We start from the raw sequence: 17,513 nt of genomic DNA on the forward strand, positions 1-17,513 counted from the left end.
TCCCGAAAGATAATCTAGCATGTCTTCTACCCAAGGGATAGGAATCAATACACATTCTCAAACTCCTATCTTTCTTTAGTACCAATAAAGCTGGTACAGCACATGGACTCATACTTTCACACACATAACCCATCTTTAATAACTCTAAAACCTGCTTATAAAGCTCATCATTCTCTTTAGGACTCATTTGATGGTGTGGCTTATTAGGTAAAGTAGCTCCAGGCACTAGATCTCAATGTGGTGTAAGATGTCGCTCATGGGAGGTAATCCATGGGGTAAATTTGGTGGCATAACATCAGTAAACTCCTTTAAAAGTGACTGAACAGTAGCTAGACAATATGTTCATGCAAGTTTCTCTTTACCAATTAAAACATATACCACACCACTCTCCTCCAATTCCTCCTCAAAATTGGTCATATAGAGTAAATTAACACCCTCCCATAGTTTTGGGTTAGGTGTAACTTCTTCATCTTTAGATGGATCCAATATTAAGTGTTTTTGCAGCCATCATATTACACTTTATTATCAAATTGCCAAGGTCAACCGTACAAGACATGGCATGCATCCATTGCCACAACGTCGCACCATCATTTATCAAAGTACCTACTACCAATAGATAAATTAACTAAGCATTGTTTAGTGATGGATACCTCATTTCTTTTCTTAAACCAGGAAAGTTTGTAAGGTTGAGGATGCGCTTCCACCGATAGCTTTAACTCCGCCACCGCTTCTTGAGAGATGATGTTTTCATAGCTTCCATTATCTATGATCAGTTTGCAAACACAACCACCAACGATACAAGTAGTTTAGAAAATATTATGTCACAGCCAATCCTTAGGATCTTTGTGTCATGGTTCTATAAAGGCTTTTCATATCACAAGAGAAAGCCCTGTGTCTCCTCTAATAATAATTTTCTCTACATCATCATCATAAGATGGTTTTTCTTCTTCTTGTGGTTCTTATTCTTCACCACATTCTTCAATAAGAAGTTTTTTTCCTTCACGACTATTTGTTTTTCGATATTTACCGACTTGTGTCCAGGTGTTCCACATTTAAAGCATTTAATTCCTTCCTAATTTGGCTACAATTTAGCAACAGTTGCTCTACCACCTGGCTATAATTGAGGGGATGCATTTCTGCCACTTTGAGATTGCCCCGTAGAAGTTGTAACTCAATTAGAATTAACCTGATTATTTGGTGCTCTAAGTGTCCCTCTTGCTTGCTAAATTTCTGCAGCTTTGGCATATTGATGCGCTTGAGAAACATTCTAAATATCTTGTTAATTTAGTATGTCCTGCAGGATTAACTCGCAAGCCCCCTATATACCGTGCAACCTTTTACTCCTCACTTTTATTTAACTCAATAGTCCTGCTTCCTTGACGACAATTATGCAACCTTTGGAACATTGACTGGGTATAATTGTAAGGAAAAAAAAAAAGCCTCCCTTACCTTCTTTTGCATCTTTCCCAATCAACAATCTTGGGCTTTCCTTGCTGTTGTTGTGCCATAATGGTCTGATACCACCAACCTTATACTCTTCCTCTTTGTTTCACAGCAACCAATTTCACCTTATTGTCTTCTGGCATCAAAAGGCAAGCAGACTAAAAAAACCAATAAGGGTGCCAGAAGGAGTTCTCAAGTTTTATAGATCATACACACTGATATATGTGGACCTTTTCAAATTTCGTGTTTCAATGGTCAAAAATATTTTATCACATTTATTAACGATTGCACGCATTTTATGTATATCTACCTTCTAAATGATAAAAGTGAAGCACTTGATGCTTTTAAATCATATAAGGGTAGAAAAACAAATTAAGATGGTGCGATTGGATAAAGGATGAGAATATTATGGTAGATATACAGAGCAAGGATAAAGACTAGGTCCATTTGCAAAATTCCTTATGGAGAATGGAATTATAGCGCAATATTCGGTGCTAGGCACGCCAGAACAAAATGGTGTAGCAGAAAGAGAGAATTGAAAACTAATGGACATGGTAAGAATTATGATTAGTAATTATTCTCTTCCTTTGTCTCTATGGAGTAAGGCTTTAAAAACTGTTGTGTATATCTTAAACAGGGTCCAACCAAATCGGTTCCAAAAACACCCTTTAAGTTTAGGACATTTACATATATGGGGTTGTCCAGTTAAGGTCAGGGTGTACAATCCTATAGAGAAAAAAAGTTGGACTTAAATATAATAAGTGGGTTTTTAATTGGCTATGCAGAAAATTACAAGCGGTCAAGTTGTATTATCCTTCACATAAACCCATTGTTGTTGAGGCGAGAAATGTTTGGTTTCTTGATGATATTGAAATTATTGGGAGTGAATAACCTCAAAATTTAATTTTTGAGGAAACACGAGATTTGGTTGATAGACCTGTGATTAAAGAACCTTTACCTGTACTTCAAGACATTTCTCAAGATGTTATTATGGAAGAACAGGTAAATGAAGAAGTGCCTACCTACGAGGATCTTATTGTCAATGAACCTGTTATAAATGAACAAATATAGTTAAGAAGGTCCTCAAGAGTAAGAAAAGCTGCAATTCCCACTGATTATGTTGTATATCTACAATAAATTGACCATGATATTGGAATTGATAAAGACCCAATTACGTTTTCACAAGCCATAAGTGAAAATTCAAAGTTATGGTATGATGCCATATTAGAGAAACTAAACTATATTGCTAAAAATCAAGTCTGAAATTGATATTCAATTGTCAGAATGGGCTAATGCAGTTGGTTGTAAATGGGTTTATAAAACTAAAAGAGACCTAAAAGACAAGATTGAATGATATAAGGCCAGACTTGTACCCAAAGGGAAGGCATTAATTACTGTTATACATTTTCTCCTGTATCTATAAAGGAATCCCTTCGTATTATCTTGGAATTAGTAGCTCATTTTGATTTAGAAGTACATCAAATGGATGTGAAAATGACATTTCTTAATGGGGACTTGAATGGGGAGGTATACATAAAATAACCTGAAGGTTTTCATTCAGATAAAGAAAACCATTTTGTTTACAAACCCAAGGATTGCAAACAAGCCTCACGTTAGTGGTATTACAAATTTTATAATGTTATCTCTTCTTTTGGGTTTAAAGAGAACATCGTTAATCAATGTATATACCTTATGTTAGTGGGAGTAAATTCAATTTTTTGATCCTATTTGTGGATGACATTTTGCTTACCAGTAGCAACTTAGGGTTGCTACATAATGTTAAATTTTTTTTCCCTAAAAAGTTTGATATGAAATATATGGGTGAAACATCATATGTCATTGAAGTCTAGAAAACAAAAGAAACCTTTACTCTTCTGCGGCAAGGGTGAGAAACTTTCGTAAGAAGTCGAGTAGGAGGTGGTGGGAATAGTGCGGATATCCACATCTCACATCGCAGGTGCAAATTCTGACATCACCACAGCCCACTTGGTTCTTTCGCTCCTTGCTCGCGGAGCGGCATACCGGAAAAAATCAAAAAAAGAAGAAAGAGAAATTTCGCGCCCTTTTTAACTAAAAAGAGGAGGTTCCCTTGGGCGACACGATATTGATAGAAGCCTCTTATTCATTATCGGGCTTCGAAATTGTGAAGATTGCGTTCAATATCGCGTTTCGCCTGAGAACGGGGCTATCCTCTTTCGAAAGCTCGGTGAAAGCCAGGAAAGAGATGAATGTTTTTTCTCCAATTTCTCAGGATCAAAGCGCCGGCTATATTTGCTGATGACCTCTTCTTGGCATAGAAATTTATAGGGGTATATCCCAATGATTGATTAGATTATCCCAAAAGGCCTATATCAATAAAGTTTTAGAGAGATTTCGAATATTGGATTGTTCTTTAAGTTTTGCTCCTATTGTCAAGGGTGACAAATTCAGTCTAAATGATCAATGGCCAAGAAATTATTTAGAAAGGGAAAAGATGGAAGTCATTCCTTATGCATCTGCAATAGGATGTCTAATGTTTATGCAAGTATGCACTAGACCAGACATTACATTTGCAATAGGAATGTTAGGCAGATACCAAAGTAATCCAGGGATGGATTATTAATTAACGAGCTGCAAAGAAGGTGATAAGATATCTATAAGGGACAAAGGATTACGTGCTGACATACAAAAGATTAAATCTTTTGCAAGTGGTTGGATATTCTAATTCTGATTTTAAAAGATGCATTGACTCTAAAAAGTCAATATCATGATATGTATTACTCTTTACAAGAGGAGTTATATATCTCGTGGAAAAGCTTAAAACAGAAATCAGTCACTTCCTTTACTATGGAGGTGAAGTACGTAGCATGTTATGAGGCTACGGGATGTGCCTTTTGGTTGTCGAATTTTATCACAGATCTTAAAGTTGTGGATTTGATTTATAGGCCATTGAGAATCTATTGTGATAATTCTGTTGAGGTTTATTTTTGTAACAATAATGCAAGAAGGAGTTCAAACAGGTGGATTGACATAAAGTTCCTTATTGTTAAATAATAAGTTTAAAATCATCAAGTGTTGGTAGATTACTTAAGAACAAGGTCAATGGTCGCAGATCCTATGATAAAGGGTTTGTCACCCAAATTGTATAAGGAACATGTATGACATATGGGACTTATTGATCTATCTTGTGTTTGAGTTACTGATACACATTAAAGTTTGCAATTATATTTATATTATGATGATTCTTAGTATTTATTTGTCATTTTAAGGCTACTATACATAAAGTTTATAAATGACAAATTATTCTTTTGGATAATAAAGTAGAACCTCGATTAGAATGAGCTTTTGGGAGCTTATTCATACAGATAGTCTATTGGGACAATAAAGTTGGTTCCTTGAATAGATTTTGACAGATCTATTCATAAAGTACTGTCGCATAAAGATGTTTATCTAAGAAAGACAATGATATAATGATGCTTGGAAGATAACACTCATTTGTAGAGTGTGATTTCCTCCTTAATTTTATATACTGAAATTATTTAGATAAAGTTTTAGTTCTCAAACAAGGAAAATGTCAAACCCTACTAGGGCTGGGCTACATTAAGCACAATGGAATCGGTTACTGTATGGAGACATTCCATCACCGCTTGGATCCACTAATTCGCAAGACCCAAACAGTGGCGCTGTCCGGGGGAGACCAATGTTTAGTCATATTGTGGAATGTAACGTTATAGTTTTGGGAAGTTACAGGTGTGTGGTTGTGGGAAGTTAAAGGTGGTTCAATAACAGGGAAAATTTAAAATCTCACTACTTAATTTTACATATTTTAAAAAATGCTAACATTTACAAAGTATTAGGTTTAACTGCTAGCTTTTTAAAACTAATTACAAAGTGTACTAAAACACTATTTAGATATTTTTATGGTCCCAAAGGCCCCTCTTAACATCAATTCAATAATTGTTGTCTCTCTCTGTCAAACTCTCCAATCGGGACGATACCTTCTCGTAGACCATCGGATGTAACGTGAAGCAACGTTCTCGGACCTTCTGTTCCAACTCATATTTGCTTAATAAGATCAGTGAGATTTTGATGGATTGGTCGCACCTCTGAGACCTTCTTTTCCACCTGCATCTACACCTACAACGTAAAGTCCTAGATCCGGTGCTTATGCTTTCAACAAAGACTAATTCCAACAATTGAGTCAATTCGGGTAAAAGGCTGAAACTAAAGGTACAGCACTCAAAAGCATCTCAAGGTTCTTGATCTTATTTAGTATTTGCGTGAGAAGGATCCCACTTTTCTTTCTACAAATAGGTGGTTCTCCCTTGTCTATTAGTTTTGAACGCGTAGCTTTCTAGGAAAATATGAGTTGGAACAGAGGCATGGTCACCGTTAGAGAAGGAAGGGAAGTCGGTGAACGCTGCCATGTCCCGACGGAGATTAGAAGCATCTCCACCATTGAAGTGCTTGGAGTCGTTGGAGATCAAAGGCATCGCCACTATTGGAGCTTGTCACCGAAAATAATGGAGGGTATAGTTCAACGAAGCTTTCCCAGTCTCGTGGGATTTTATGGACATCGAAGCATAGAACTGTCGCTAGTGTTCATGTTTTTCAAGTTGTTGGGTATTGCCAGAGTCAATGGGCACTGCTAATTAAGGCTCATCGGATTTCATGGAATTCAAAGCTCGCCGATGGTTTTGTCTTCGCCGGTACGAACTGGGTCTCTCAACGCCGGAATAACTATGGTATGCAATCTACATGTCATCATCAAAGATCATTCTTATTTGCATGGAGCTTTTCCGGTGAGAGTACATGCCAAAGCTTTCACGTTATTGTTTGGTCAATTCTTCGTTGTTGTGTGCTCGGTGTGAAGTTCGTGGACTTTGAGCTTGTTATCCGATCATCGTCACCGGAAACACCATGCATGTTTTGAGCTCGCCGAAGTGTTAATTCATTGTTGCTTGGGAGCTCGTCGGAATGTGTAGCACGAAAATGTCCATCTTAACTTCAATACAAGTGGAGAGTTTGAGAGAAAGAGACATCAATGGTATTAAGAGGGGCCTTTTGGACCATAAAAATATCTAAAGAGTGTTTTAGTATAGATTTGTAATTAGTTTCAAAAAGTTAGCAGTCAAAATTAATACTTTGTAAAAGTTAGCAATTTTTTTAATATGTAAAATTAAGTAGTGAGATTTTAAATTTTCCCTTTAATAATCATCCTTTTGAATTAGAATAAAGGAAGGGGTTTACATGATGGTGATTTATTCATACAGTTTCCTTATAGAGGTCTCATGCCCAACAAGTAACAGGTTGTGTTGTCTCCATCAAGTATACATATAAAGACTTGTATAGATGTAAACATCTTGAAGATTTCTCACTTTGTTTTGTAAGCATTAACAACACTAATTTCATGACTGAAGGTATGCAATCTAGTTTTGGGGGTTGATATTTTCTTTCAGATATATGGAAATAGAGATTGGAAACAACTAATAAACATATTACAAATATGAATACCTGGTTGATTCTACTAAAAGCAAAGGGTAATATGACACTAATTTATATACTAGATTTTTTTTTTTTTTTTTTTTTGCTAAACAAGTAACAATTTTGTTGGGGGGATTATTATTATTATTATTTCATGAAAAAAAAAAAATACAGTATTTTATGATTGACTGGACCACAAGAATTCACTGAGTAGAGAACAGCCAGATCATAGCTAGTTATCGGTTGGCACTCCTCTCTACTATTTCTACAGGGTTGGAACCTAATATGATATAAAGGCAGCCTTACAACATGTGGGCATGAGAGAGAGAGAGAGAGAGAGAGAGAGAGCGCATGGGTGCTATCATTTCTCCCCTCAGACCTTTGATGAAAGCCTTGGGATCGAAGGCAAGGAAAACATAATCGTGCTCCTGTTATTGCAGAGGATGCAAAAAGTACAGCTCAGAGAGAGAGAAAGAGAGAGAGAGAGAGAGAGATGTGATCTATAATCAATCTTAAATTGTGAAGGTTCAAAAAGTTTTGACTGAAAAGAAACAAAAAAATAAAGTGAGAGAGCTCTGAAGAAGGGTTGTTCATGCTCTCTTTCTTTCTTTTCAAGACTGCTTTAATTAAGATGAGACTTTGAAAGAGTAAAGAGGAAACTATGAAAAGTGAGTAAAAGCAACGAAGGTATGTGGGTGTCACCTGAAGTACTATTTCTTTGAATAGAGAGAGATTCCCAGTCCTTTGCTAGTTAATTTTAATTACTCATCTTGGGATTTTCAATCTCTTTAATATATATATATATATATATATATATATATATCATTTCAATTCATTATGGAGTCTGCAAATCTCCATCACCAACATCAGCTCCAAGATCAGCTTGCTTCATCTTCTGCTTTAGCTACCTCATCCTGCTATGGAGTTGGAAACACCCATGCTTGGAGTGCCCCAAAAACCATTTTGTAAGTTCCTCCTTTCTCTCTCTAGCTCTCTCTCTCTCTCTCACACACACACACACACCCAAGCTATATGCTTTTTACCTACAACTTGACTTGCTCTAGCTAGCTTTTGGATTTAACAAGAACACTGAAATGTTACTTGCATGCATTACTATTTTAGTTTCTTACTTATTTGATAAATATATCAATCATAAAGTGCCCTAAACTCGAAATATGCTTGCTGGGTCTTCTATATATTTTTCCCCAACTCTTTTTATTTAGTTTTTGAAGATTAAGATGGATTTGTATCACATACAAGCCACTAAATATCTAGCTAGGAGTCTTGACATGATTGATTCTAGGGATTTTTTTTTTCCCCCACCTTGAACTTCTAGGGGCTTGTAGTTTCTCTATGATTTATCCAGTGGAGATTTTATAATTATTCTCAACTAATTGTGCAGGAACAATGGTAATTTTGATCCAACTATTAATGGACTAGACACAAACTCAAGGGATTCAAGGCAGCAAAATGACATTCTAACCCCTTCTCTTCCAATGATTCAAGACCTGGGCTTTCACTGGTCTAACAATGGAGCAGGGAGCTTCAGCAGTACTCAGTCTGCCCATGAATTTCAACTTGCAAAGGTTAACAAGGAAGAGCTCTCAGCTGATTCATACCCAAAATTCACCGAAATGATAAACAGTGCTTCAAGTATTGAAGATTACCATTTAAATCCAACAACCTACATAAAGAATGAGCAAAAGGGTCATTTGAATGACCTAAGTGAGAAGCTCTTACTTAGAAACTTCTCTTCTGGCTGCCAAATCAGTGGGCTTCAACTTTCCGGTGGTACCGGAGATTACTACTCCAATGCACAGAACTGTGCTAGTACTTTAAGACCTAGCAGAGGGAATTTCAGCCAGATATTTCCCACTGTCAATATTTCAAACTTGAATCAATCGTCTTCGGCAGTTTTGAGCCCCTCAGACGTGAACTTGCAGGCTTTGGATCTCTTCACCTCGGCAAAATTTTGTGGGAACTTACGCCAGCCTTCACATGGTCATCTTGACCTTTCCAGAGAGGGTCTTTTTTGTGGTCTTGATCATATGCAGCAATCAAGTCATACATCAAATGGCCCTACTAAGGTTTGTAGCTACATCTTAGCATCAAGTTACTGAATAATTTATATATATATATTTTACTGAATAATTATTCCCCACTATTTTTTTTGGAGGGTAAGTAAATAAATAAATTGATAATGAATAGGTAGTATAACCCTGAATTAGTTCATCTTTCTGGTATATAATGATAGTTTGAAAATGTTGATTGTTTCTTTGGTATGCATAGCATCAAATTCCTCTGTGATGGACTTTTTCAATCAATTCATTTTGCATGGTCCTTTTTTTTTTTTTTTTTTTACACTTTTTGAACATCTTCAGTGATGTCATTTGGTTGAATAAAACCCCAAAAAAGGAAGAAAAAAAAAATATATATATATATATATACATATATACATATATATAACTTAAATCCTAAGATCCTATATATACTTGAACAGAAGAGTATCATGTGTGTGCAAAATTTTGAAGATTTTCCTTTGAGCTTGTGCCGTCCAGGCTCTTGCTTCTCTTTTGTTTGTTGTGTTTTATCCCAGGCCTGTTTGTACTTTTTCACACATCTATGCAACATTTACCAATTTAACTCTACTGAGCAAAAATTATCAATTTAATTACAGAAAAAAAAAAAAAAAAAAAATTACCAATGAGATTGATAAATCTAATTAACTTTTTTCTTTCTTTAACTTAAAATTTGGAGAAAATGAAAAGCTACAACATTTTCATTCTTTTTTGTTTCCCCTCTGTGAAAAGTGATACCAAAAAGAAAAAGAAAAAAAAAATAATAAAAACACCCTTCACCTCTTGCTATATAAGGGGGTACTTTCAGCTTTATCCCATATGTGCATCTTTTGTTTTTTTCCAAGAAAATCAGCCTTCTTTTTAGGTACCCTTTGATGAATAGATTTCAATGGTCATTCAGCTGACCTTTACTTTGCATTTTGAAGATGCCACCCTTTACTAATGGAGTTACAGAAGCAAAGAGAACCAGCAGCTTTTTGGAGCCAAAGGCACCTCAGACAGCGGCAAAGAGATCGCGATTTGAGTCACGGGCCTCCTGCCCACCCTTGAAGGTGATCATTAAGGATCAATCACACACAATTATCAACATATATATTCTTTAGCCTTATATATATATATATATATATATATATATTATGTGATTTATTTGCCTTTTTTGCCTTTGTTCATGCACAAATGTTGTATTGATTAACCAGGTCAGAAAAGAGAAATTAGGAGACAGAATTGCAGCTCTTCAGCAGTTAGTGGCACCTTTTGGCAAGGTATATATATATATATTTTTGCACCTTATCATCACCAGACAGCAGGTGATCGTTAACTATAATATAACTAGCTTCCAAAGCAGAAGTGTAATCAAGATTACACAAAAAAAAAAAAAATTTTTTACCTGGCAAACTAAGGAATACTCAAATACTCACACACCCACTCGGGGAGCTCTACCAACTAGGCCACTCGGTAAAGCCCCAGATGAACCATTTGATTATTTGATCAATAAGTAAGGCCATCTTGAAGTATAGAAGTTTGGATATCCAATTTTGGGATGGTGTGATATATCCTCTTTTTGACCACTCAAGGCTAAATGACCCTTTTTCATCTGAAATTCCTGCTACAAATTTCAGGAATATGCAATCACAAACTGCCAAGTACATAGCCCAAGAGAGCATGATTAGTTATTTTTAGGACTCACTAGTTTGTGTGTGTGTGTTCTTTTTCTTTTATTTTTTTCACTTGTATAATATGAAATGATGAGCATTTTTGCATGTGTTCTGGAGAATGTTGCAGACAGACACAGCATCCGTATTAATGGAGGCTATTGGATACATCAAATTCCTTCAAAACCAGGTCGAGGTACTTTCTCTTGAAAACGTTCTTCTTGGTTTTTGATTCCCTATGTAGTAGCTGGCCTTATCATAGATATACATATATGTCATTGTGTGTGTGTGTGAACATACTGCATATGTTTGACTCTGTGTGTTTATTTGTGCTGCATTTGATTTTTGACTGTGTGTTTGTTTATTTGACTCTAGGTGTGATAGGGTATCACTAGGGTTTCTTTATTCCTCTTCATTTTCAGTGCAAAACTAGGTTTTCATTTGGGAAGAGAAATGCTGGGATATGCTAATAATAATAAGTTGAACATAAATGAGACCTGAACCGAACCGCACAAGTCAATTTGGTCAGGCTTTTTAACAGTTCTGTCCAATCATTATGTTTTTGCTTTGGGTCCTTGAGGAGCAATCCGACCAGCACTGCTACATGAATATGTATATTAGTTTATATATATATTATATATAATGGGACAAGTACAGAAAATATTGATAAAGTATATTTCACCTAATATTTTTATCCTCTATTTGAAAAAATGTGCAAAAAATATTTTTAATTTTTTTACATTGACAAACATACTCCTTCTAACATAAATTAATTCTGTAATACCTGTTTTACCCTTTTATTCTTCCGAAAATGTCCAAGGGAGCATATATGTTACTAATATCATAGTATAAGGGTGTTATGTGCACATTACGTTATATATAAACTTTTTTCTCTATATATATCTCTAAACATTTTTTTATTATTAAACATACTTTGAGAATTTGTAAACAAGAATTTGAATTTTATGAGATTCTAGTTTACTCTTCTACTAATTTTTTTTTCTTTATTTTTTTTTTTTTTGTTTCGTACCAATATTGTTAAACAAAAAAATTCCCAATATCAGTGTGCACTGGTTTTCGGAATTTGAAAAAAATCTGTTTTCTTTAATTTGCACTTTATTTTTGTTTTTTATTTTCTATTTTTATCTTTACTTTTCTTTTATACTTTTATTTTTATTTTATATTTTTATCTTTATTTATCCATTGCCAGCGTCTCCCAATAGTATCACTTTCAGCCATTTTATAAATTTATTTATTCTTATATATTTTATAAAATGGTTCAGTAAAAATAATTTGGTCAACTTAGAGTTCAAATTTGTCAGAGTGACCTATTTGTACCAGATTGAAACTTTAGGGGTTTTTTTTGCACAAGAGAGGCATCCTCCAATAGTGTCATTTTCAGTCATTTTACAAAATTATTTATTTTTATATATTTTATAAAATGGTTCAGTAAAGGTAATTTAGTGAACTTAGGGATTAAATTTATCAAATGGACCTATTTGCACAAAATTAAAATTTTAGAAGTGTTTTTTGCACGTGAGATGTGTGATATGCACTGTAAGCATATCTTAGTGTGTTTTCTGCACTTAACCCATATATAATATATAAATAGAAATTATAAAATAATAGCTAATTGTTTTTTTTTTCTTTTTCATAGCTAGATTGTATTAGTAATGCTTGATTTTCATTAGTGAAATTTTACGAAAATAAAAAATAATAATAAAAAAAATAGACTAATTGGGCTGAATTACTGGGGGCTGAGTTAATTATTAGACTGAATAATATAAAAGTTAAGTGCAAAAAAACCTCTATACTATATATATTGTGCAAAAAAGTCCATGTGTGGTATAAAACCCTCTTATACTAACAATTTGGTGCAAATACCCTCCTAATGGCATAAAAATACTATAATACCCTCTTATTAATAAAATAAAATAATATTAAAAAATAATACAAGGTAAAATTACTATTTTAGACAATTCCCAAACTTTCTCTCTCTGCCATGGTGTCTCTTCCACCCCTTCAAAATATTAATTTTGGTAATACAAACCCGGCCGCCTCTTCCACCCTTATAAAACCCTAATTTTCTTCACCACCACCACATCCTCCTCCACCTCCTTCCGGCTAAACCCTAATTCCCAATCCAACAAAATCACGATCGATTCTTCCACCTTCTTTTTCATGTAGGTTAGAGAACTCGACCCCATGCCATGCTCCACCTCCCCCACTTCCCCTCGTACGACACCATCATCGTTGATCACGCCGGCCTCCGTCGTCACCAACGCTGAGTCGCTGACATCGAGAAAAACCCCTTGTCGTTCAGATTCTACTAACATCCTCAACATCATCGGGGCTTTGTTGTTCGGTGTCGACTATGACATTCTCACTACCGCAACCATGTACTTATTTTGGTCCCTCTTCACTCCCAAAATCCAATCAAACCAATCTGTTATCGCTGCCTTAACGTCGTTATCTCCGCCATCAATGTCAACATCTCCATCATTTCCAGCATCTTCGTCCATGGTGACTCCCGCTATACAAATGATTTCAATCAGCCAGGTATAAGCCTTGTTTACCTCACCTTCTATTCTCAAGCTCCGTTGTCGCCGCACGCGAAGCTCACGGTTGCATTTTTTTTTTTGTTTTTTTTTTTTTTTGTATTGGGTGTGGTGGTGGTGGTGGTTTTTTAGTGCGGCCACTATGGTGGTGGAGCCACCACCACCAATTGTTGTGGCAGAGATATGGCAGCCGGGAGTCCCTTAGAAAAGGACATAATAGGAAGAGAATGGTAAATTAGGGTTTTAAAATTTATTTTATGTCAATTTTGACCAAAAAGTGGTTAGGGAGATTTATTTGCACATTTTTTTAATTTTATGAACTGAAATACACATTTTCAAAAAGGACGAACTATTTGTGCACAATTCTTATATTACAGAAGAGTTTTCAGCACTTAACCCTAAAATAAATAAATAACCCTAATCATAACCAACTTTTATGAAATTATTGGATATATTAAATTTTAAAATACTTACCGTGTACATTTGAAATGTAACAAAACTCATTAATGGATAAGGAATCTCATTAGTCACAATTCGATACATAGTGGACAATTGTTAATTGGATAAATTGATAGTGGTATGAATATTTTATCTGCTTGTTTCAATAATAGAACAATTTTTTTCTTTCCCAAGAAACCCTCTTGAACTTCTATTTTTAAAATAAACTCCCTGAACTATTCTGTTTTTTTGCAAACAAAAAAAAAGCCAGGCAAAACTGTTCCGGCGTGTGATTATCACATGACATAAGAAATAATTTCAAAAGGACAGAGTTGACCTTATAAATGTTAGAAAAATAAATTAATAAAAGCTCCAAATTGTTAACCCTAATTTTCGTTCACAAATAGCAATCGTAACCCACTCATTATCTGCAACCCATTTGAAATTGAGAAGAACTCGAGCAACACACAAAACGATCAAGCTCAAGCTCGCCGGCATCAATATTGCCTTCTTCAACACCAACCAAGCCCACCGCTCCGCCACACCCACGTTCACTCCTGTTTCCAAACCGTTTCTAATGGACTCCCGAAAGAGCCTCCGGCGATCAATTCATACTTGATCCTTTGGAAGCCGTCACCAAGACGCGTCTTCGAGGTTTATTGTTTCAGTTCTAACATTGGAGAGCCGGTCACGTGCATCATAAAGGATGGGATCTTTGATTTCTATCTTAACTTTGCACCCAAAAAAAAAAAAAAAAAAAGTCCCTTGATTTATTTCGATACGATCAGTGTTTGCTACATCTGGTTATCTCTATATTCCCAAACTCAAACTTCTATTCAAAGGTGGGTTAATTTGCTCCGTCATCTTCGTCTTTCTAGTTAGAATCCTCCTTGTTGCCATGAATTTTAATCGAGGATATAGGTGGTGGCTCAAGCTGCCATGGACAATTGGGGAAAGAAAAAAAAATAAAAGAAAAGAGAAAGGAAGTGGCTGCCATGGACGATGGAGGTGGGTTTACAGAGGCTTTGAGTGGGGTTTTTTTTTTTTTTGTTTTTTCATTTCACTTTGAGTGGGTTTACAGAGGTTCTGCCATGGATGGAGGCTTTGAATGGTCCCCTAGTGGGTTTACAAAGTTGTTGCTTAGCACAAAAATTAGGTGATTTGTTGATGGGGTGATGTGTTGTCGCAATTCTATTGGCTGTGAATATTATACTTGGCACATCATTAACTAAAACAATAAATAGGCTTAGTTTTACTAAAGGGCAATTTGGTAATCTAACATTTCCGGTGACCTCCAGTGACCGTGTTTTTTTATTTTGTCCTTAAATTGCACTTCTTAAATAGTTCAAGGGGCATTACTTAGTTCAGGAGGATTTTGTGTTTTTTGCTGAATGTTAGGGGAGTTTAATGTACTTTACCCTCTATAAAATGATTATGAGATTGTTGTTAAAATTCAAATCCATTAAAATAGACATGAAATTTGAGTGGATTTTCAATCCCTAAGCATATGCATAGGCTCATGACAATCGATATACAGTAGTTTTTAAAATCAAATAAAAAGAGGAAAATTATTCTTCCAAATTCAAACTAGAAGCCAAGCATGAGGCCGGAGTTGAAAGAAGATTCTAACATTTGACATCATTTTGCATAAAGTAATTGTTTTCAAACTTGAATCTGTAATCCGATACTTGATTTACAACATCGGTTACACCAAGTAATGACATCGATCGCAATACAAGCATATTTAAACACAACTTTTTTCTGAAAATTATTTTTAGAGTTTCTTGTTACCGTGAGTTACTTTTTTTTTTTTTTAACTTTGTTTATGTGGATTCAAATGATTAGATGATAATATGGCTAAATAGATATATAGGACTTGTCAACAATATGCATATATGTAAAGCTAATATGTTGTTGAATATTTTCTGCAGACATTAAGCGTCCCATACATGAAGTCGTCGCCCAAGAAGACCAGCAGAACAATGAGAGGGGTACGTAAAGCAATTTTCTTACAAATCCAGAAAATTTACCACATAGATATCAAGAATCATGCTCTTGTCATTTAAAATAGAGTAGAGTGAGAATAACACTCCTATGTTTATATTTTGAGCAAATAATACTCCTATCTTTTATGTTGTGTATATAAGTTCATTAATTTTGAAAAGAAAAAAAAAATGAGCAAAAAATGACTTACTTGTATATAAAATGAGCAACGTAGGGTTTGATATAAAATTTCAAAAATGCCCTTATCTACCCTTATTTCTTTCAATAATGCACTTATATATATCACCCTTATATATACACACACACACACACACTGAATCGACGCCAGACATATCAAGTCATCACCGCTGTTCCATTACCGACAGCAATGACGATAAAAAAGTAAAACAAAAAAAAAAAAAAAAAAAAACAAAACAAAACAAAACAAAAAAAGTGTGACAATTTAGTCATTTCACATTTAATTAATTATTTTATTTTATTTTATTTTTATCCAATTATAGAGACACACTTTAGTTTTTTAAATATTCATGTCCTCATTTGCACCACAATTGAATTTTAGGGATTTTTTAAAACGTATAAGGGGGTTATATACTTTATATGCATACTATATTGGTGTTTTTCGTTGACGACCCTTTGAAATAATAATTACTATTCATGACCGCGATGAATTGAGAAAATTTTATCAGTCCAATGATCGAGAAAATCATTGTAATGAAATTGGAAATGTAAAGCAAAAATTGTTGTCAACTGGACCCTTAATATCCTGACGTACTATATATTTGAATCTTGATCTCTATATCGTTACCACAATTCTATTTTTCGATTCGTTGTCTTATTTTATTGTTACGTGCCATGTTAGTGAAGTGTAAGCTTATTATATATACAGCATATATATGGCTGTGATTATCAGGGTACAATGGAGGACGACAATGAAGAGGCAAAGCGAGATCTTAGAAGCCGAGGGCTGTGCCTCGTGCCTTTGTCATACTTGTCTTACGTAACAGACACAGGAGGTGTTTGGTCACCCCCTAACTTCAGTGGAACCAGTTAATCATAGATAGATATATGCAATTTTTTTTTTTTTTTTTTTTTTTTTTTGGATTAGGGCAATAATATTAAAGAAAGTTGAATCTCTTAAGCCCAGAATGATTAGAAGGTTTGTGCTTTAATGGAGCAAATTTGGTCATCCTTTATAAATTAAAATTCCAGGATGGACCACGTTTGATCCATTAATTATTTATAAATGTATGATTAAATTCCTAAACTCCCTTTAATGTCCTTTATGTACACTATTTGATAGCTCTATTTGCAATATGATTCTATATGTTCTTTTCTATATATATATATATATATATTTTTTTTTTTTTTTTTTGGCCCGGAAGCAGGATTAGTTTATGTCAGCAAAATAATTTACATTTTTGCTCTGGAAATTATGTAAAGTTGAAAAAAAAAATTGTATGTAAAGAAAAATATATATATTTTAAGCCTGATGGCAATTTAGGAAAACTACAACTTCTATGTAATTTTGCTATAATTTCTCTTATCTAGAGGGCATGTCAATGTAATTTACCTTATTCAATATAACTCTAAATTATTTGGTCTTATTTTACAAGCAATTTGGAAGTTATTTCATTTCTTTTTTACCCCTTTCATTGTTTCAATTAGGGGTGCACAAAAAATCGGTTGAACCGATAAATTGAACCGGACCGGTAGGTTTGGTTCAATTTTTTTACGGTTCGGTTCGGTTTAGGTTCCAAAAACATTGAACCATTTATAAATAGTTTGTTTATGGTTGGAGGTTCTACAAAACCGAACCGAACAATTTTATAAATTGTAGATATATTTATATTTTTTGTATTATATAAATAATAGAATAA

The 17,513-nt window shown here is 34.5% G+C and overlaps 1 protein-coding gene across 8 annotated transcripts; it reads left to right on the forward strand.

The window, feature by feature from the left end:
- Nucleotides 1–6,870: 6,870 nt before the first annotated feature.
- On the forward strand, nucleotides 6,871–16,735 carry LOC132279320 (transcription factor bHLH110-like). Of its 8 annotated transcripts, none has more exons than XM_059781265.1 (7): nucleotides 6,871–7,871; nucleotides 8,309–8,993; nucleotides 9,911–10,036; nucleotides 10,181–10,246; nucleotides 10,757–10,832; nucleotides 15,564–15,623; nucleotides 16,523–16,735. In XM_059781265.1, the coding sequence occupies exons 1-7, from the start codon at nucleotides 7,744–7,746 to the stop codon at nucleotides 16,537–16,539; spliced, it is 1,158 nt and encodes a 385-aa protein (XP_059637248.1). In that variant the 5' UTR covers nucleotides 6,871–7,743; the 3' UTR covers nucleotides 16,540–16,735. The 8 variants fall into 8 exon arrangements, with proteins under 8 accessions (XP_059637248.1, XP_059637247.1, XP_059637250.1 ...); XM_059781264.1 differs by having other exon boundaries at nucleotides 16,547–16,735; XM_059781267.1 differs by having other exon boundaries at nucleotides 10,757–10,826.
- The last annotated feature ends 778 nt before the right edge of the window (nucleotides 16,736–17,513 follow it).

Source organism: Cornus florida, unplaced genomic scaffold, assembly GCF_030987335.1.
Source record: "Cornus florida cultivar Cherokee Brave unplaced genomic scaffold, ASM3098733v1 CherokeeBrave_3.0.0_Hap2_Chr10, whole genome shotgun sequence".
Classification (NCBI taxonomy): Eukaryota; Viridiplantae; Streptophyta; class Magnoliopsida; order Cornales; family Cornaceae; genus Cornus; species Cornus florida.